Source organism: Dasypus novemcinctus, chromosome 2 (assembly GCF_030445035.2).
Source record: "Dasypus novemcinctus isolate mDasNov1 chromosome 2, mDasNov1.1.hap2, whole genome shotgun sequence".
Taxonomy (NCBI): Eukaryota; Metazoa; Chordata; class Mammalia; order Cingulata; family Dasypodidae; genus Dasypus; species Dasypus novemcinctus.
In genome coordinates this window covers 147,032,288-147,054,973 of record NC_080674.1, presented here as the reverse complement: position 1 = coordinate 147,054,973, position 22,686 = coordinate 147,032,288, and the positions used below count along the sequence as shown (strand labels likewise).

General features: G+C 41.4%; 1 protein-coding gene across 12 annotated transcripts in view; it reads left to right on the top strand.

Moving 5' to 3' along the window:
* Positions 1-22,686, top strand: part of SIL1 (SIL1 nucleotide exchange factor) — a 336,574-nt gene that overhangs the window by 162,866 nt on the left and 151,022 nt on the right. For all 12 annotated transcript variants that reach the window (XM_023584479.3, XM_071218308.1, XM_058279470.2 and 9 more), the window contains one exon: positions 11,602-11,722. In XM_023584479.3, coding sequence (XP_023440247.1) covers positions 11,602-11,722 — 121 coding nt within the window. The remainder of the gene's footprint in view (positions 1-11,601; positions 11,723-22,686) is intronic.

Genomic DNA, 22,686 nt, shown 5'->3' with positions numbered 1-22,686 from the left:
TCCTTAAAAAGAAAAGACAATTTAAAGAAATTAAAAACAAAATCTTCCTTCCCAGATGAGACTTTGAGGGGTAGTTCTGGGGAGTGGTGGGGGCTTTCAGAATAGCTGTTCCCTGAGGGAAACTATGGAGTCTCTTACTCTGATGGACTTTAATGCAGGGATGGGATTTCTGCCCATAATGAAAAATTAGAGAGCTCTTCTAAGGCCTTTCCCAAATTCTAGATTCTATAATGCAGGGTAAAAAAATCACTTTGGAGAATATTTTTATGTTTCTTATTTTGCCATTGTTTAGTCCTTTTAGAATATGCATAAATAAGTTTCAATTTAGATTGGATCACTGTATGTTTTGCTGTAAAAGGTCTCTGTGTTTCCCTTAATAATATAATGTGAAGCCCTTAGTTCAGGATTCAACACCCTGGAGAGATTTGGGCACATTTCTTGTTACTGGTTCAGTTCAAGTCTCTGCCTTGGAGACAGGATAGATGCTCATTTGTGTAGAGGCGAGGATTTTGCCAGGACTTGTTTGAGGGTTTTGAATAAAAAAGCAGGCAGAGAGGGCTGTAGTAGTCATGACAACCTATGGCAGCCTATGCAGCCTTTGCTCTGACCAGCCCTGGTTAGGAGCGTGGAGGACCCAGTGAGGTGAGTGCCTTTCCTTCCTGTTCCATATTCTTCCTATCTTTCTGGTCTGGGGTGGTGGGAGGGAGAGGTGGTTTGGCATTCAAGATGACCTTTCTGGAGGCCTACTGTGTGTCTGGATCCGAGCCTGAGCGCTGGTCCCTGCCCTTCAGAGACTGAGCCTAATTGGGTGTTTTTATTCTTGTTAACACATACCTACAGGACTTGATAAGTAAAATGTCTCTTTCATCCTGTTGGCATTTTATCTCTTTTGGGCTGTGTCCCCTGGAGCACTTTTAACTTCTGAGCACAGACACAGTTGTTTTCTCATTTGTTCTTACGATCTAGCACAGTAAGGAAAGCAGATATGACCAGTTCTTCTCATTTGACACATAAGGGATTAAGATTCAGGAGGATGAAGAGATTTGGCTAAATTCACCCAACCATCAAAAACAGAGCTGAGTGGGCAGCAGTGTACCTGGGCTCATGGTGGCATGGCTAGCTCTCATCTGAGCAGACCATGCCAAGGCAACCCTTGATTTTCTGCCTTTGTGTCCAGGAATGACTTGAAGGGTCCTGGAAATGGAGTGGGAGTTTTCCAGGCAGGATATAGACTATACCCTGTGTCTCTCACTCCTCCTAAAGCCACTCCCAAGCCTTCTGATGCCAAGGCAGACAGGCAGAGCAGGGAGACATCTCAGTTGGCCCTTCCTCCATCAAGGCAGGCACTACCCAGCCGGGCCCTCTCACTCCAGCAGGGCCAATTTTCTACTCACTTTTGGGCCCTTGCATGGGTTGGGATGAAAAGACTGAGCTTATTAATAGGTGAAACTTAGCTTTTCCAGCAGTCGCAAATTGTCGGTGAGCTGAATTCCATTTATAGATATGTTTTGTTTGACTTTTACATTTTTAAATTTGAATGCTTTTAGAAGGGGCATTGTTCAGGGCCCTGACTGCTCCCTCATCTTACAGGTCCTCCTCACTCCCTTCTCTTACCTACCTGCCTCCCATGAGCATTTGAGTTGGCTCCTACCTCTCGGGTCCCTATTTCTCACCTGCTGTCCTACCAAAGTTTCTTTTGCCCTGGTGCTTCATGGCTTCAAGCTTCCTAGGCTTCTTTTCCTCTTCCTGCTCTGTGGAGAACTGCCTTCCAGGGACTCTGGCTGGGCTCTGAGCTTAGCTCTCTATCCTGGTCCCTAGCAATACTTGCTATTGCATCAAACTGCATCTGATAAACTAATTGCTTTTCAGGGATACAAAAGGAGAGGGTACTACTTTATCCAAAAGATGGGATATTTAGTTATTTATTTATTTTACATTTAAATACATTTCATTTTGTGTTTTCCTCAAGTCTAAACAAAAAGATGGGATATTTAAAAAACAACTTTATTGGGGCATAATTTACATATCATAAAATGCACTCATTTTAAGGGTACAATAGGAAAAATCATCAAGCATTCTAGGGAAGGTTATAAGAATAGTCAAGTGGTTTCTAGAATATGGTGTTTCATGGACCAGAAGAACTTCAAAAGAAAAGTTGGGGGACCAAAGGATGACTTTTTAGTTTGCAGATTTAAGGGCCTTATCATCAAAATAACCAACTACCTTCCATCATCATAGTTATCGCATTTTATAAAAGGACTTTTTAACACTAAAAAGCTAGAAACTATCTTTTCAGAAGAAAATAAATATATTGCTTATTCTTAACTTCCTTGTTTCTGGACTGTTGGAGCAGATTGCCGCAATAAACAAACTACCTCAAAACTCAGTGGCTTAAAACAACAGTAATTTCTTTTTGTATAGCTCTGAGTCTTAGAACGTAGTAATGGTTCACATGCTTTTCATAAGTCCCCACAAATAAACGATTAAACCAAGCAGCATCGGGGTATGGGGGGAGACCACAAAATGGAATACAGCACAAACAAATGAGCCCGAGTTCATTACAGATAAATAACATAATCATACTAAATAGGGTAGGGAAGAAAAGAACTAATCTGAGTAACTATGAAAAACCGTGTCTTGGCTGGATGCTGAAAGGCTCAAGATAAAAGAGCTGTACATAAATGCTGTAATCTTTTTGGTAAAAATGTTTTTCACAGGGGTATAAGTTAGCAATTCTGAAACTACTTCATGTTTATATTAGAATTGAACAATAAGTAAATATATTGTAAATAATGACAGCCCAGTTTCTCACTTTTAGAGAAAGAAGGTACAAATAAGGGATGAGGGATGGCTAACAGGAACTCTATGCTGTTGGATTGGAATCTGAGCTATCAGTATAAACTGGTAGTTTTTAAAACATATATACAGATAAATAGATACAGAAATATAGATGTGTATATGTGGATGGCTAGTACACATACGTAAACTTTCTAGCTCTGACCACTAAGATGGCCTAGAAGCAATGACCCTCCAGTAGTGAAGAGCAAACTAAGCACTCAGATTTTAGTTTCTAAATACTGTTCTCTGATGAAAGGAATCTTTGAAGTGGTTAATTCTAAGACATAGGCAAGGAAAAGACAAGATGAGTCTGGAACATCTCATGGAACTAGAAAATAAGGAAATACTTTAAAAAAAAAGGAAAGCAGATTTGGCTCAAGTGATAGGGCCTCTGCCTAGCATATGGGAGGACTCGGGTTCCATCCCTGGGGCCTCCAGGTGAAAAAGAAGAAGAAAAAGCATGCCCATGCAGCAAGCTGGTACCCATGTGGCGAGCTGAGTGCCCATGTGGCAAACCAGTGCCTGTGTGGCGAGCCAATGCCCACACAAGTGAGTCATGCAGCAAGATGATGACACAATCCAAGAGAGACAAAGGGGAAAGTCAAGGTGAAGTGCAGCAGCGGGCCCAGGAACTGAGGTGGTGCAATTGACAGGGACCCTCTCTCCACATCAGAGGTCCCCAGGGTCAAGTGCCAGTGAATCCTAGAGGAGAAAGACAAGAAGAGAAGACCGAGGGAGAGATAGACACAGAAGATCACACAGTGAATGGACACAGACAGCAAAAATAGCAGGATGGGGGAGGTAAGGGGAAAAGGGGGGAGGGAAGGGAAAAAAGGTGAGGTAAAGGGCTTGTCAGAAGAACACAAAAACAAACTAAAGGGGCTCCTAATGGCCAAAACTTGCACAACAAACTAAATAGTGATAGTATCAGATTATAACCAATAGAAAAAAAAACCAATAGGAAAAAAATATCCATGAGTCCATTTTGTTATAAATAAATAATTAGGTAGGTAGAAAAGTTACATTTTTCCTTGTAGTGAAATTCCAGTTAATAAATGTAGAAGGAAGGAAGGAAATATAAAATCACTAATAAGCAAACACCGCAGTGGTAATATTGCAGATCAGTTCCACTGGTGGGCAAAACTGAGGAGAAAAGAGATTTGCATAGTGTGGCAGTTTGATATTTATGAATTCCAAAAAGAGAGATTATGTTTAAAAACTGGTCTGTTCCTTTCCCTTTGATTATATCAGATTTAGTTGAGATGTCTATATTAGTCAGCCAAAGGGGTGCTGATGCAAAATACCAGAAATTTGTTGGTTTTTATGAAGGTGTTTATTTTGGGTAGAAGCTTACAGTTACCAGGCCATAAAGCGAATGTTACTTCCCTCACCAAAGTCTTTTGCCACGTGTTGGAGCAAGATGGCTGCCGATGTTCTGCCAGGGTTCAGGCTTCCTGGGTTCCTCTCTTCCCAAGGTTCATTCCTCTCTGGGCTCAGCTCCTCTGTTTTCTCCACAAGGTCAACTGTAGACTGAGGCTCTCTAGAGTTTGTTTCTCTCCACAAGGTCAGCTGTAGACTATCAGGTGAATGACTCAGTTTCTCTCCCTGTGGCTTCTGCTATGTCTAAGGAGCTGTCTCTATTCCTCTGTGTTCTTCTGTGTGTTCACTTCCCACACTCCAACTCCAACTCCAACATCAAAACTCCAACATCAAAAACCTCCAGTCTGTCCTTTGCCATGTCTTTTATCTGAGTCCCCACCCACTGTCAACACCCTACTGACTTGGCCTAATCAAAGCCCTAATCATAATTTAATCATGCCCAGGTACAGACCAGTTTACAAACATAATCCAATATCTATTTTTGGAATTCATGATTATATCAAACTGCTATAATGTCTTATTAAATTATGTTAAGATTAGGGCTTTGATTCAACCAGGTCATTGGAGTGGGACTCAGCATTCAGTCCTAGTCCCCTAGGTGGGATGATAAAATAGATTCCCCCCTGGAAGTAGACAGACAGAGAACAACAACACAGAGGAAGAGAGACAGCTCATTAGACACATAAGAGGCCCTGGAAAGAGAGATGAGCCTGATAGTTTACAGCTGACCTTGTGAAGAGACCAGAGCAACTGAGTCCAGAAAGAAACAAGCCCTGGGGATAGAAACAGCCATATGCCAGCCTACAGTTGAGATTGGAAGAAGCTGGGACTAGAGCCTTAAGAGGATAAAGGAAGGCTGAACTTCACAGACATTACCCGCCATCTTGCTTCAACACATGGCAACAGACTTTGGGTGAGAAAGTAACTTTTTGGTATCTTGAGTTGGACTCTTTAGGGCCTTATGACTATAAGCTTCTACCCCAAATAAATACCCTTTATATAAGCCAACAGATTTCTGGTACTTTGTGTCAGCACCCCTTTGGTTGACTAATACACATAATATCAAAGTATTTTCTTTGTAATTTTTTTTCTTTTACAATTCATGGTCCTTTTTAGTATATTCACAAGATTGTGCAGCCATCACCACTGTCTAATTTAAAAACATTTTCACCACCCCAAAAAGAAATCCTGTACTCATTAGCAATCAGTCTCAATTCCCCTCTTCACTACCTCCCCTGGCAATCACTGATCTGTTTTCTGTCTTTATGGATTTGCCTATTCATATAATATATATTTATATTTCATATAAATAGAATCATATACTATATGGTCTTTTGTGACTGAGTGCTTCCATACTTTTTCAAGGTTCATCCATGTTGTAACATGTATCAGAACATCATTTCTTTTTATGGCTAGATAATATTCCATTGTATGGAAATATCACATTTTATTTATTCATTTGTCAGGTAACGGGCATTTGGATTGTCTCTATATTTTGGCTATTGTAAATAATACTACTCTGAATATTTGTGTACGAGTTTTTTATGAACATATGTTTTTATTTTTCTTGGGTATATACCTAGGAGTGAAATTGCTGTTTCATGGGAAATGGACTTGGCCCAGTGGTTAGGGCGTCCGTCTACCACATGGGAGGTCCACGGTTCAAACCCTGGGCCTCCTTGACTCGTGTGGAGCTGGCCCATGGGCAGTGCTGATGCGTGCAAGGAGTGCCCTGCCACGCAGGAGTGTCCCCCGTGTAGGGGAGCCCCACGCGCAAGGAGTGCGCCCCGTAAGGAGAGCCGCCCAGCGGGAAAGAAAGTGCAGCCTGCCCAGGAATGGCATCGCCCACACTTCCCATGCAGCTGATGACAACAGAAGCGGAGAAAGAAACAAGACGCAGCAAACAGACACAGAGAACAGACAACCGGGGAAGGAGGGGTGGGAATTAAATAAATAAATAAAATAAATCTTAAAAAAAAAAAAAAAGAGAATAGAAAAACAATAGACTCAATAAAACCGAAGGTGGTTCTTTAAAAAAAAAAAAAGAAATTGCTGTTTCATGTAGTAACTATGTTTATTTCAGAATCTGCCAAACTGGGTTCCAGAGAGGCTTCTTCTATGCTTTTTGTTTATTACAGTGAAGAAGCTGAGTGGAGATTATCTTTATTAAGTGATCAAGGCCAGTATCACCAGTTACAAAACATTGACATCATGATCCCTTTGCTATAAAGCATGGAGAGGGACATGGCATCATTTCTGTGGTGCTTCTGCCAGGGATATATGATGTCATCTTATCTTGAGAACATATAAAAAAGGCTCAAATAACTAATCAATAGTTTTTGGGTGTGTCAAGGCCACTAAAGATAAGGAAAGACTGAGGAACTGTTGCAGACTCAGGAGACTAGGGAGAAATAACATCAAAGGCCATGTGGGGTCCTAGAACAAAAAAAAAAGGACATTAGTAGACACTGGTAAGATTTGAAAATGATCTTTAGTTTGGTTAATGGTAGTGCTAATTTCTTTGTTTTGATAATTCTATGATTATGTAAGATGTTAACAATGGGGAAGGCTGTATGTAGGATATAGGGAAACTATTATGTTTTACAACTTTTATGTGAGTTGAAAGGTAGTTCCAAGTAAAATAAACAGTTATTTGTTCTCACTCACATGTCTGCAGATCAGCTGGGCTTGGCTGAACATGAATGAACTTGGCTTGGTGCCAATCTGTGGTTTGCATCCATGTCTGCTACAAGAGTATCTCACCCATCTTGGATCAGGAGGCCAACAGTGGCATATTCCTCTCATGGTGATGGCAGAAGTCCATGACACAAGTCAACAGTGCAAGCACATTTTAAAACCTCTTGTGACACATTTGCGAGCATTCCATTGGCCAAAGCATGTCACAAGTCATGTCAGAAGTCAAAGGGTGGAAAAGTACACTCCACCTGTAGAGGGTGGAACTGCAAAGTCTTATGGCAAAGGGTGTAGATATAAGGAGGGGGGAAGAAAACTGGTAAAAATGATGAAATCTCCCACAGATTTTCCTTTTCTTGGGAAGAGCAGGAGGATATTACCTAGGTCTTAGGCTGTGAATTGAAGTCAGTGGCAGAATGTGCTAATGGGCCTTAGTTAATATGGATAGCTCACCTCATGCTGGGGTACTCAGCCTTGGGATCTGACCCCCAAGAATCCAGTGGTGGGGAGACTAACATTATAGGCTTTGCAGGCCAGTTTGTCTTTCTGGGCCCCTGTCTTTTGTTTTTCGTGTTTTTGTTTCTTTGTTTGTTTGTTTATTTATTTATCTCCTCTTCCTCCCCCACCCCCCAGTTTTCTGCTCTCAGTGTCCATTTGCTGTGTGTTCTTCTATGACTGCTTCTATCCTTATCAGCGGCACCTAGAATCTGTGTTTCTTTTTGTTGCATCATCTTGTTGTGTCAGATCTCCATGGGGGCAGCGCCATTCTTGGGCAGGCTGCACTTTCTTTCGAGCTGGGCGGCTCTCCTTATAGGGCGCACTCCTTGTGCGTGGGGCTCCCTTACGCGGGGGATACCCCTGCGTGGCACAGCACTCCTTGCACACATCAGCACTGCGCATGGTGGGCCCCTATCTTATTTTCTGGCTCTCCCCTTGGTTCCCACCCTCCAGTGCTTATTAACCCTACTTGTAGAAGCATGTATCCTGTGGCTCCTCTTTGCCACTCCTCTTCCCCAGTGTTCACAGAAGACCTAGAAGGACACAAGTCAGATCACACTTGCTCTGACTTGGCCCTTTTCCCAGTGGGTTGGAAACATTTGAATACTGTATTTTCTGCTGCCTCTTCCACTGCTGCTACCATGGCTGGCTTTGTGTATTTTAAATGAACGTAACCTGTATTTTAAGTTAATGCTATTGTCGTTGCTCTTGCCCCCTGTGGTGGCTTATGTGAAGGGAGTAATTTTGGAATTTTCCTCAAAGAAATTAATTGATTCACATAAGATCCTAGTCTCTTCCTTGGCCCACTTAGCACGGTCCAACCTGTTAGGTTTTGAAGCTTATAGACTCACATACTTTCTTCTTTTCAGTCTCTTCCTTTGATTTTTCAGAAAAATCAAGACATTATTATTTCTATTACTAGTCTTAGTACATCCCTACTAAAAATAACTATTACCATGACTGCTAATTATTATGAATCTACCTACCCTAGTGAAAATCTTTGTTGGCCTTTCCATACACCCCTGGGTCAACTAGGATTTTCTTTCATTTTCAATTTTTCACTCAATAAATATTTTTGAGGGTTTATTATATACTAGGCCCTTGGGATAAAATGGAGAGCATTTATATTAACCACATAAATACAATAACTAAAATATAACCACCAATTGTGGTAAGGGTTATAAAGAAAATTTTTGTGAAAAGCCTTTAGAGGGCACCTGGATCTGTTCTTGGAGAATGGAGGATGCCTGTCAGAGGAATTGACTCTAAGCTGGGAGATGGACACTGGGGCTGCAAAGAGTGTTCCAGACAAAGAGAATAGCAAATAAAATGTTCCCATGGTAGGATGGAGCATTGTATTTCCAGTGTGGTCTATAGTGTGGGAAATGAAAGTTAAGCAAAGCTGGAGAGGCGAGCAGGGACTAGACACTTTAGGGCCTCATTGACCAGGGTGAGGATTTTTATCTTTATCCTAAGAACTTAGGAAATCATGAAAAAGATTTGTAGGAGGAGAATGACATGGTGATGTTTGTATTTTGGAGAAAAAAATAATTAATTGTAAAAAATAGCTGGATTGAAAGTTAATAGTAGATAGAGTAGGCTAGCTAGGAGGCTTTGCAGTGTCCAGAAGAGAGATGGTGATGGCCTGAACAACAGCAGTGGAGGGAAAGATGAAGAGGAGTATGAATTCAAGAGACATATAGAAGGAAAAATTGAGAGGTTTGAACATAGATAGATTGGGTATGGGAGTATAGAAGTTTGATATGGTTATGAATTCCAAAAATAGATAGTGGATTATGTTTGTAATCTGGTCTGTATCTGGGCATGACTGAGTTATGATTGGGGCTTTGATTGGGCCACATCATTAGGGCGTTGAGTCCCCGCCCCTTGGTGAGTGAGGACTCACAGATAAAAGCCATGGCAAAGGACAGAACTGAGGGTTTCTGATGGAGTTTTCATGTTGGAGTTGGATGCTGAAGTCTTAACCTGGAGCCCCAGGAAGTCAGCACACAGAGGAAAGAGAAGACCTGAGCCAGGAGAAGAACAGAGGAATAGAGATGGCTCCTTAGACACTGCAGAAACCTCATGGAGAGAGACAGAGCCATCCACCTGATAGTCTACAGCTGACCTTGTGAAGAAACCAGAGGACCTGAGCCCAGAGGAACAGATGTCGAGAAGTAACTTATGCTGTGGCCTGGTATCTGTAAGCTCCTACCCCAAATAAATACCCTTTATAAAAACCAACCAATTTCTGGTATTTTGCATCAGCACCCCTTTGGCTGATTAATACAGGGAGGGAGGGTGTAGTCCCATCCAAGAAGGGACTATGTTGTTTGTTAGGTTTTAGGTCTCTCCATGTGAGGCAACCTCTCATCTCACAGAGGAGTGTACTGGAGTAGTTACCTCCCCCTACCCACCACCATCTTAGGAACAAGATAGGAGTTGCCAGTTCTTTGTTGTCCTTGCCAGTCTGTGTTCTGCCTCATCTCCCATAATCATCTTCTCAGTCATTATCTTTCTTTTGCCACCCCAACCTGACTTTCTGATGGCCTGCTGTCCTAGCGGCTTCCCCTGTTCCACCAGCCTCTTCTGCTCTTTAGGTCTTGAATGAGGCATGTCAGTTTTTACATCTGAGCCTTTGCATGTGGGCACCCTCTATTTGGGTTTCCCTTTTTACCTAGATGAGGTCTCACTTTTGGCCTCATTTAACCCCCAGTTCACCTTATTTGGAATCCTTCCCAGAAGGATTTCCCTACTTCACTCTGAACTTATATATGTATAATTATTGCAGCATTTTGGGTGGATTTTGGGTGAGAAGAAAGATCCCATATGTACTGCAAGCTTCCATTAGTCAAGGATACAGAAACTCCCCTTGAAGCAGGTAGCAGGAACAGAAGTGGCATGATTTGGCATGGTGATTCCCTGACTCCTTGGTTCTCTGAGGGGGGCATAGTCAACTGGTAAAACTTGAAGTTCAGTACGGTCCTGCCAGAATTAAGATAACTATTGAATTCTTGCTGTACCGTTACCCTTTTATACTCAGGGTTTAACTGATCATTCAGAGAGAATTTACACTATGTGTTTCCCTGGAAGGAATTTTTTTTCCCCCCAGGTTTTCATCCTTTTTTGGTTCTTGAATCAAACTCGGCAAGGCACTGTAATCCTCTGGAGAGAGAAAGCAGAGTCAGTGCAGTCAGGGATCAGAGAAGAATCGCAGTTTCTAGATTTCTAATCTAGTGAAAATCCTTTTCCCTGAATTCTGTATCCAGAGGCTATTAAAATTTTTCTTTGTATTCCTAGTCCCTGACACAGTGGCTGGTATATAACAGTTGCTAGGCAAATATCAGTTGCATGAATAAATGAATGAATGTAACATTCCATTTGTAGTATGTGATCTTGCACAGTTGCTTTTTAACTCTCCTTGGGTAACTTTGTGCAGTTTATATGAATATCCCATCCATTCACAACACTTGCTTTCCCAGCCAGTGGATAAGCTTCTCTGAGACAGGTGGGCATGGGTTTTCAATTTCTCTTGGATCCATTCCTTGCATCCTTGGCTTGCTACATCTCCTACCTTCTAGTCTCTTCCTTTTTCCTTCTCATAAATGTTAAGTGCCACAAATTTTATGTGCCAAGCTCTGTTCTAAGGGCTGGGGAAATAAAAAGGGAGGAGACATAGTTCCTGGGAGGAGGAAGCCTCATAGAAGGAGTCTCGTTAGCAGATGGGGTTGGGGAGGCATAAGCATGCCAGGATGGCAGGCTGTCTGGGGTTCTGTGGGACCGAGGGGAGGGGAGGAAGGGGGTCATGGAGGAGCTAGTAACATAGCTGCATCCTATGGGATAAGTAGGTATTCACCTAGGCATTGAAGGTATATAACAAAAAGGCTTGTTAACTCAATTTAAAGAAAAAATAGAATGGTTTAAATATTCAGATTTTTATGGGGAGGATATTCGTTTCTGGATTCAACTGTGGATCCCATTGCCCACCTTGCCTAATACCCTCACTAGACACGGATTAGAAAAAGGTGTGTGTGTGTTAGAGAGATGAATAGTTTGAGGAGGTAACTGAGCACAGCAGAGTCTGTTTTCCTTAAGTGAATAAGTTCTGTTGGCTTGTTAGCCAATCATTCCATTCCTATATCTCTCCGAGGACCCTGTGCCTCATGAGCCTTCTCTCTTCTTGGCTTTCAGGTCAGGCTGTGCCTGCAGGATCCCATGTGCGGCTAAATCTCCAGACTGGGGCAAGAGAAGTGAAACGCGAATATGAAGATAAATTCCGAAAGAATTTGAAAGAGTTGAAAAAAGGCAAAAGGTATATGATCAACCCTAGACTAAGTGAAGGCATCAATTTTGTAATACTGAAAATAATGACAATGTGATGTTTCTTACCGAAATTGATGCCTTTTTTTTTTTTTTTTTTGAGGTACTGGAGGCTGGGGATTCAACCCAGGACCTCATATGTGGAAAGCCAGCACTCAGCCGCTGAGCCACATTGCCTTCCCTGAGTTGTTTTTTGTGTGTTTGTTTTTTTAAAAATGCAGTTTCCCACCCCGCCCCCCTTGTGGCCTTTTTTTTTTCCTGCTTGTTGTCTGCTTTCTGTGTCCATTCTCTGTGCGTTCTTCTAAGTCTGTATTTATTTTTATTTATTTATCCCCCCCTTGCAGCTTGCTTACTGTCTGCTCTCTGTGTCTATTTGCTGTGCGTTCTGCATTTTTGCTTGTCTCCCTTGTTTTGTTGCGTCACCTTCTGAGTCAGCTGCGCTTGCGGGCCAGCGACTCTCCGCAGCGTGTGGGTGAGCCTGCCTTCACAAGGAGGCCCCAGGTCGCGAACCCAGGGCCTCCCATATGGTAGATGGGAGCCCAACTGATGGAGCCACAACCACTTCCCTTTCGTTTGTTTTTGCTTGTTGTTTGCTTTTTTCAGGAGGCATCAGGAACTGAACCCAGGACCTCCCATGTGGGAAGCGGGCACTCAACCACTTGAGCCACATCCATACCCTTTTATTTTAATATGAAATTTAATCTCCTAGAATTTATGATAAATCTGTCAGGTTTTTATGGAAGTTTACTTCTATAGTCTTTGGAAAGAAACAGTTTGCAAAGCAAATTGATACTTTAAAAAAGGCTGTAGGGGGAATGCTTAACCTGCTTTTAAAATGAAGCTGTTTTCCCAGTACTTTAAGAGCACCCATTTGAATCCCAACAGTTAATGCACTGATTACAGATGAGTCATCTATTCATTAAAACAATCCTGTTAGGCCTTCTGCTTTGCAGTAATACTTCCTTGGTGAACAATAAAATTGCATTGTAAAGTCTTTAATTCAGACTAACTTTTCCTCTTGTAGTCCATATTAAAACAGGTTTTCTTATAATATAAAAGTAGAAACAACTGCAGTTCTCCAGTGGCTAGAGGTTCCCTTAATTTTTAATAATGAGTTTGGATTATTTGATTTTGGAGAATTCTCTTTTTTCCTGTTCTTCACTTTGAATTAAAACATTTTCTCTGCTTCATATTTCCTGCATGAAGGGGAAGGAGGTTGAGGTATGTGGTTGTAGGAGCTGCAAGACTTGTGTACTTGGAAAGGTCAGTATTCCAGCCATGAAGTTTCTTATACTGGGGCCAGCATACTATGACCTGCAGGCTAGATTGAGACTGCTGCCTGTTTTTGTATGGCCTGCAAGCTAAGATGGATTTTCATTTTTTAATGGTTAGAAAAAAATCAAAAGAAGAATATTTCATGATACATGAAAACCAGATGAAATTTCACATATCAAAGTCCATAAATAAGTCCATAAATATAGTTTTATTGGAGCATAGCCATGCTAATTCAATTATGTATTTTCTGTGGCTGCTTTCTTGCTACAGTGACAGTGTTGAGTAGTTAGGACTGAGACTGTAAATCCCACAAAGCCTAAAATATTATCTGGTCCTTAACTGATGGTTTACCTGAAAGTATTGGGAATCAGTCCTGGGTTGAGTGGTTTAGTGTTACTCAGTCTTTTGATTTTTGTTATTTTAATGACCCTTATTTATGAGGCATCCTAAAATTAGAAAGGGATCTTAGAGATTCACTTCTTACCTGAATCCTTTCCACAATACTCAGCCTATTCATATGCACCTTCAGTCATGTGACACATGTAACCTCACCAAGCAGCCTGTTCAGATTTGGGCAGTTTTCACTGATAGGTAATTCTGCTTTATACTGAAATTGAGGTAGTTGGCCTCTTTAGTCACTGCCAACTGAAGGACCTTTCATCTGCCTCCTTTTGTCTAGATTGGCCATATCTGGAGTGGCCCAGGACACAGGATTATTCCTTTCTCACACCATCTAAGAAAAAATAAAATGTCATTGTTGTAGCCTCTGCCAACTTCCCTCCATCCCCAAGACTACTTTCAGGTAGTCTTTTTATTTTATTTTTATGAAATAGACTTTATCAGGTAGTCTTTTCTCACATTTAAGCCAAGTCTTTCTTTTTAAAGAAAAAACCTATTTTTTTTCTTGGTTTAAGAATGCTGAGTTAGAAACTAGGCTAATTTATAGTTTTTTATTGTTGGTTTCTATTCCACACAAAGTTATTTCTCCAATACCTGACCATAGATCATCAGTAGGAGCTGTCTGTTGCTCATATCATTTAGAATATAAAACCTCAAATAGAGCGCCATGTATTTGATCCAATCTAGTCAAAGCATAAAGAAAAAATACTTGTTCCCACTTCTGCCTCTTTTGCTTGGGAGTTTTTCTAAGGACTGGGTGCTGGACTGGCCTCTGGGAATGCTGAGCAGGTCCTCTGCTTTCTCATTGTTTTCAGCTAGTGACAAACTTGTCTGAACAGAATCCCAAAGGCATTGACAGAGTGGTATGGATGTTCAGTGCTGTAAATTCAGTGAGTCTGTGGCTGCCTTAGGCAGTGACTTACTCTTCCTGGAGTGGACCTCATCCTGTGCTTCCCGCAAGTCCACCTAACAGTGTCTTCCCAATTCTAGCACTGAAATGGGAACAGAAACCTAAGGGCAAGGCAAATCTCCTGAATTGTTAGAGTATTTTGCTTATGTGTTTATTTTGCTTTGGGAGACAAGATACACAGTTTCCATCAGATTGTCAAAGAAGCTGGTGATCCTACAATGATAAGAACCACTGTTCTGGGGAAATGGACTTGTCCCAGTGGTTAGGGAGTCCTTCTACCACATGGGGGGTCCACGGTTCAAACCCCGGGCCTCCTTGACCCGTGTGGAGCTGGCCCATGCACACTGCTGATGCGCGCAAGGAGTGCCGTGCCATGCAGGGGTGCCCCCTGCATAGGGGGATCCCACACGCAAGAAGTGCGCCCCGTAAGGAGAGCCGCCCAGTGCGAAAGAAAGTGCAGCCTGCCCAGGAATGGCGCCCGCACACAATGAGAGCTGACACAACAAGATAACGCAACAAAAAACACAGATTCCCGTGCTGCTGACAACAACAGAAGCAGACAAAGAAGAAGATGCAGCAGATAGACACAGGGAGTGCTGTGCTACGCAGGGGAGCCCCACGCACAAGGAATGCGCCCCGTAAGGAGAGTCTCCCAGCGCGAAAGAAAGTGCAACCTGCCCAGGAATGGCGCCGCACACACGGAGAGCTGACACAACAAGATGATGCAACAAAAGAAACACAGATTCCCGTGCTGCTGACAACAACAGAAGCGGACAAAGAAACAAGACGCAGCAAGTAGACACAGAAAACAGACAACCGGGGTTGGGGGGGAGGAGAGAGAAATAAATAAATAAATCTTTAAAAAAAAAAAAGAACCACTGTTTTAAGAGATGAGGATGCTCCATTAAGGATAATCTATGCCAGCCTCCCCACTAGTCTGCTGGATGTGTGGCTGGCCATTCTGGTATCTAGAGTTACAATATCTGTGAACTCTAAGACCTCTAACAGGGCGATTGACACTTTGGCTTGTCCTAGAGAGTCCTCTTGGCACCCCCTGATGTCCTCCTAGCTGCAGGATTCCTACTTGTTGTTTATGCTTTGCAGTATCGTCTTTATGGGTTTTAATACGTAGTACTGGTGTTTAAATATCCTTGTCATCATCTCCCCAGCCTATCTGTCTTTCTGCCCTTAAACAACCAGCTTTGTTGAATCATCCCCCCATGCTTAGGGGTCTCAGGGATGAAGTATGTCCAAGTTGTCCAATCTTGGGTAGAGCACCGACCAGGGGGTGGACCAAGGACAGGGCCACTGACTTGATCTATTCATTCATTTCATAAGAGACTTATTAAGTGCTCATGTTCAGATACCAGGGATATAGAAGTAAACAGACAGACAAGCTGGCAGATAGAAAACAGGTAAATAATACAGAAATAAGTTAATTACAGATCGTGATAAGTGCCAGGGAAGAAATAAGGTGATGAGTCCCTGGGGCAGGCTATTTTAGATAGGATGGTTTTATAAGGCTTCATCAAAATATTTGAGCTGAGATCTGAAAATGAGGAAGATTTAGCCATGCAACAAGATGAGCTTGTAGGTTTAAAGTTAGAGCATTTCAAACAAGAAGAACAATCCTTGGCTTTATCAAGGAGAAGCAAGCCTTTGTCAAGTTTGAGAAATAGAAAAATGATCAGAGTGGATAGAGAGTAGGAGAAGGAAAGAGGCTGATAAAAAATGAGGATGGAGAGGTAGGCAGGGGCCAGAACTAATGGGGTTTTGAGGAATGTGTTGAGTGTTCTTCATTTAATTATTTTTAAAATTTTTTAAAATTAGAGATGTAGATTTACAGAACAACCATGCATAAAATACAGGATTCTTGTATACCACCCTATTAAGACTTTGCATTGGTGTGGTACATTTGTTAAAATTGATAAAAGCACATTTTTATAATTGTTCTATTTACTATAGTACATGGTTTTTGTTAGGGTTCACTCTTCGTGGATTTTTAACAATTTTTAAATTCTAGTACCATATGTACAACATGAAATTTCCCCTTTAAAAACCACATTCCAATATATATTAAGTGCTTTTAATTACATTCTCAGTGTTGTAGTATCATCACCACCATCCATTACTAAAACTTTTCTGTCATCCCAAATAGAAGTTCTGAATGTTTTAAGCCTTAACTCCCGATTGCCTACCCCAACCCTGCTCCTGGTAACCTGTATTCTATGTTCTGATGCTATGAGTTTGCTCTATTTCATATCAGTGAGATCAAATAATATTGTCCTTTTGGGTCTGGCTGATTTCACTCAACATGATGTCTTCAGGATTCATCCATGTTGTTTCAGGTATCAGAACTTCATTCCTTTTTATGGCTGATTATTATTCCAATATGTGTGTATCTACCATATTTTATTTATCCGTTCATTGACTGATGAACACTGGGTTGCCTCTATCTTTGGCAGTTGTCAACAGTGAACAGCATTGTGCCAATATATGTTTGATTCCTTGCTTTCAGTTTTTTTTTGGTGTATGCCTACAAGTGGGATTGCCTGGTCACATGGTAATTCTGTACTTAAGTTTCTGAGGAACTACCAAACTGTTTTCTACAATGTATGCACCATTTTATATTCCTACTAGCAATGAATGAGTGCTCCTGTTTCTCCACATCCTCTCTAACACTTCTTAGTTTCCTTTTTTTAAAAAAAAAATATACTAGCCATTCTAGTAGGTGTGAAATGGTATCTCATTGTGGCTTTAGTTTGCATTTTCCTAATAGCTAATGATATGAGTATCTTTTCATGTGCTTTTTGACCTTTTTTGTATCTTCTTTGGAGAAATGTCTTCAAGTCATTTGCCCATTTTTAAAAATTGGATTGTTTTTTTTTTTTTTTTGTTGAGTTGTTTTCTGGATTTTTTAAAAAAAGATTTTTATTTATTTCTCTCCCCTTCCCTGCTCCCCCCCCACCCGTTGTCTGCTCTCTGTGTCCATTCGCTGTGTGTTCTTCTGTGTCCACTTGTATTTTTCTCAGCGGCACCGGGAATCTGTGTCTTTTTTGTTGCGTCATCTTGCTGCTTAAACTCTCCGTGTGTTCGGCGCCACTTCTGGACAGGCTGAACGTTTTTCGTGCTGGGTGGCTCTCCTTACAGGATACACTACTTGCAAGTGGGGCTCCCCTATGTGGGGGACACCCCTGCGTGGCACAGCACTCCTTGTGTGCCTCAGCACTGTGTGTGGGCCAGCTCATCACACAGGTAAGGAGGCTCTGGGTTTGAACCCTGGACCTCCCATGTGGTAGGCGGATGCTCTATCCATTGAACCAAATCTACTTCCCTGTTTTCTGAATATTAGACCCTTAACAGATATGTGGTTTCCAAATATTTTCTTCCATTGAGTAGGTTGTCTTTTTATTTGCATGATAAAGTTCTTTGATACCCAGAGCTTTTAATTTTGATGAGACCCCTGTAGCAGTTTGATATAGTTATGAATTCCAAAAATAGATATTCCTGGATTATGTTTGTAATCTGGTCTGTTACTGGGAATTAATGAATTATGATTAGGGCTTTCATTGGGCCACATCATTAGGGTGTTGAGTCCCCACCCCTTGGTGGGTAGGGACTCACAGATAAAAGGCATGGCACAGGACAGAGTTGGAGCTTTTTATGCGGGGGTTTTTGATGTTGGAGTTTTGATGTTGGAGTTTGATGCTGAAGCCTTAAGCTGGAGCCCTGGGAAGTAAGCTCACAGAGGAAACAGAAGCCATCCCCAGGAAGAGAGGACCTGAGCCAGGAAAAGAACATAGAAGAATAGAGACAGCTCCTTAGACACAGCAGAAATCCCAGGGAGAGAGACAGAGCTATTCACCTGATAGTTTACAGCTGACCTTGTGGAGAGAGGCAAAGTCTAGAGAGGCTCGTAGTCTATAGCTGACCTTGTGGAGAAAACAGAGAAACAAGCCCCGAAAGGGAGGAACCCAAGAAGCCTGAACCCTCACAGACATCGGCAGCCATCTTGCTCCAACACATGAAAATAGACTTTGGTAAGGGAAGTAACTTATGCTCTATGGCCTGGTAGCTCCTACCCCAAATAAATATCCTTTATAAAAACCAACCAATTTCTGGTATTTTGCATCAGCACCCCTTTGGCTGACTAATACAACCCCATTTGTTTTTATAAGGTTTATTTTATTTCTCTTCCCCTCCCCCCCAGATGTCTGCTCTCTTGTGTCCATTCGCTGTTCTTCTGTGTCCACTTGCATTCTCGGTGGCACCAGGAATGTGTCTCTTTTTGTTACATCATCTTGCTGCATTAGCTCTCTGAGTGTGTGGTGCCACTCCTGGGTGGGCTGTGCTTTTTTTTTTGCACGGGGCTGCTCTCTTTGTGGGGCGCACACCTTGTGTGTGGGGGTCCCTAGCAAGGGACACCCCTGTGTGGCATGGCATGCCTTGCATGCATCAGCACCATGTTGGGGCTAGCTTACCACATGGGCCAGGAGGCCCTGGGTTTGAACCCTGGACCTCCTATATGGTAGGCGGATGCTCTATCTGTTGAGCCACACATATGCTTCCCAATACAGCCCCATTTATCTATTTTTAGTTCATTGCTTTTGCTTTGGATAAAATCTAAGAAACCATTGTTCAACACAAGCATTGTTAAGCTTCTGAAGATGCTTCCCTATGTTTTCTTATAGGAGTTTTATAGACCTGGTATTTAGGTCTTTGATCCATTTTTAATTGGCTTTTGTATATTGTGTGAGGTAGGGGTCTACCTTCATTTGTTTGCAAATGGAGATCCAGTTTTCTCAGCACCTTTTGTTGACAAGACTATTCATTCCTAATTGCGTGGACTTGGTCACAAATGTGAGGTTTGATTTCTGATTTCTAAATTCAATTCCATTGATCTATATGTGTCTCCTTGTGCCAGTACCCTGCTGGTTTTGTTTTGGGTTTTTTTGGTTTGTTTTTTTTTAGGAGGTACTGGGAATTGAACCCAGGACGACCTCATTCACAGGAGGCAGGCACTTAACCACTGAGCTACACCTGCACCATTATGCTGTTTTGATTACTGTGGCTTTGTAGTAAGTTTTAAGATTGGGAAGTGTGAGTCCTCTCACTGTTCTGTTTTTTAAGATGGCTTTGGCTATTTGGGACCATTTGCCTGCCCATATAAATTTAATAATTGGCTTTTCCATTTCTGCAAAGAAGGTCATTGGAATTTTGATTGGGATTGCATTGAATTTGTAAATTGCTTTGATAGAATTGACATCTTAACAATATTTATGACGGTGGACTTGGCCCAGTGGTTAGGACATCTGTCTACCACATGGGAGGTCTGCAGTTCAAACCCCGGGCCTCCTTGACCCATGTGGAGCTGGCCCATGCGCAGTGCTGATACGCGCAAGGAGTGCTGTGCCATGCAGGGGTGCCCCCTGCGTAGGGGAACCCCACACGCAAGAAGTGCGCCCCGTAAGGAGAGCCGCCCAGTGCGAAAGAAAGTGCAGCCTGCCCAGGAATGGCGCCCGCACACAATGAGAGCTGACACATCAAGATGATGCAACAAAAAACACAGATTCCTGTGCTGCTGACAACAACAGAAGCAGACAAAGAAGATGATGCAGCAAATAGACACAGAGAACAGACAAACGGGGTGGAGTCAGGGAAGGGGAGAGAAATAAATAAATCTTTAAAAAAACAAACAAACAAAAAACAATATTTATTCTTCCAGTCCGTGAACACGAAATGCCCTTCCATTTATTTAGGTCTTCTTTAATTTCTTTTAGCAATGTTTTGTAGTTTTCTGTATGCAAGTCCAAGTCCTTTAGTCCCTTGGTTAGATTTATTCCTAGATATTTGATTATTTTAGTTGGTATTGTAAATGGAATTTGTGATTTCTTCTCTCAATTGCTCACTACAGTTGAGATACTACAGATTTTTGAGTGTTGCTCTTGTACCCTGCCACTTTGTGGAATTTATTAATCCCGGTAGCTTGGTTGTGGATTTTTCAGCATTTTCTGTATATAGGATCGTGTCATCTGAAAGTAGTGAATGTTTTACTTCTTCCTCTCTGATGTAAATGTCTTTTATTTCTTTTTCTTGCCTAATTGCTATAGCTAGAACTTCAGTACAATGTTGAATAACAGTGGGGACAGTGGGCATCCTTGTCTTGTTCCTGATCTTGGAGGGAAAGCTTTCAGTCTTTCACCATTAAGTAGGATGTTAGCTGTCAGTTTTTCATATGTGCCCTTTATCCTGTTGAGGAAGTTTCCTTCTATTCCTAGTGTTCTAAGTGCTTTTATCAAGAAGGGGTGCTGGATGCCATCCAATGCTTTTGCTCCATCAGTTGAGATGTTCACATATGCTGTTTGTTCGTTTTTCTTTCCTTTGTTCTGTTAATGTGGTGTATTACATTATTTGATTTTCTTATCTTGAACTATCCTTAGAGACCCAGGATAAATCCCCCTTGATCCTGGTGTATAATTCTTTTGATGTGTTGTTGAAATTGGTTTTCTAGTATTTTTTTGAGGCTTCTTACATCTCTGTTCATGAAGAATATTGTAGTTTTCTCTTCTTATGTTATCTTTTCTTTTGGTACCGGTGATGTTGACCTCATCGAATGAGTTAGGGAGTGTTCCTTCAGTTTTTTTGTAAGACTTTGTGCAGGATAGGTGTTAATTCTTCTTGGAATATTTGGTAAAATTCCCCTTTGAAGTTATCTAGTCTTGCCTTTCTTTTTTTGGAGGGTTTTAATTAGTGATTCAATCTCTGTACTAGTTGTTGGTTTGTTCAGATCCTCTATTTCTTCTCGAGTCACTATGTGTAGTTAGTGTTTCTAGGAATTTGTCTCTTTCATCTAGGTTATCTAATTTGTTGGTGTACAGTTGTTCAACTCTTTTTGTCCTTTGTATTTCAGAGTGCTTGGTGGTAATGTCCCTCTTTCATTCGGATTTTAGTCATTCATGTCCCTTTTTTTTAATTTTTTGTCAATTTTGTTGATCTTTTCAGAGAAACAACTTTGGTTTTCTTGATTATCTCTATTTTTTTTTTTCTGTCTTAATCTTTATTATTTCCCTCTTCCTGCTCACTTTGGGTTTTGTTTGTTCTTTTTCTAGTTTTTCCATTGTTGAGGTTAGGGCTCTGATTTGAAATTTTTCTTCTTTTTTAATGTAAGCATTTAGAGCTATACATTTCCCTCTCAACACTGACTTTGCTGCATCCTATAAGTTTTGTTGAGTTGTATTTTCATTTGCCTCAAAATATTTTTCTTTTACAGATTTATTTATTTATTTAATCCCCCCCCTTCCCCCGGTTGTCTGTTCTCTGTGTCTATTTGCTGCGTCTTGTTTCTTTTGTCTGCTTCTGTTGTCGTCAGTGGCATGGGAAGTGTGGGCGGCGCCATTCCTGGACAGGCTGCACTTTCTTCCACGCTGGGTGGTCCTCCTTACAGGCACACTCCTTGCGCATGGGGCTCCCCTACGCGGGGGACACCCCTGCGTGGCACGGCACTCCTTGTGCGCATCAGCACTGTGCATGGGCCAGCTCCACACGGGTCAAGGAGGCCCGGGGTTTGAACCGCAGACCTCCCATGTGGTAGACGGACGCCCTAACCACTGGGCCAAGTCCGTTTCCCTCAAGGTATTTCTTAATTTCTCTTGTGATTTCTTCTTCAATCCATTCATTGTTTGAGTACATTGCTTAATTTCCATATATTTGTGTATTTTCCATTTTTTCCCGTTAATTGATTTCTAGCTTCATTCTATTGTTGTTGGAGAGGATACATTATATGATTTCAGTGTTTTTTACTTTAATGAGACTTGTCTTGTGACCTAAGATATGTTCTATCTTAAGAATGATCCATGTATACTAGAGAAGAATGTGCATTTTGTTTTTGTTGGGTGAAGTGTTCTATATATGTCTGTACTAAATATATTGTTGGTTTAGGGTATTGTTCAAGTCTTATATTTCCTCATTCTGTCTAAATGTTCTGCCCATTATTGAAAGATGTCTATTAAAGTCTCCTACTATTAATATAGTACCATCAATTTCTCCTTCAAATCTGTCAGTATTAGCTTTATATATTTTGGGATTCTGCTGTTAGTTGCATATATATATTTATAATTGTTACATCTTCTTGTTGAATTGACCCCTTCATCACTATATAATGACTGTCTTTGTCCCTTGTAACTGTCTTTTACTTAAAAATCTATTTTACCTCCTTTTAGTATAGCTACGCTAGCTTTCTTTTGGTTAATACTTGCATAGTATATTTTTTCCATCCTTTCACTTTCCATCTATTTATGTCTTTGAATTTAAGGTGAGTCTCTTGTAGATAGCATATAATTAGGTCATGCTTTTTTAAAATCTGTTCTGCCAAT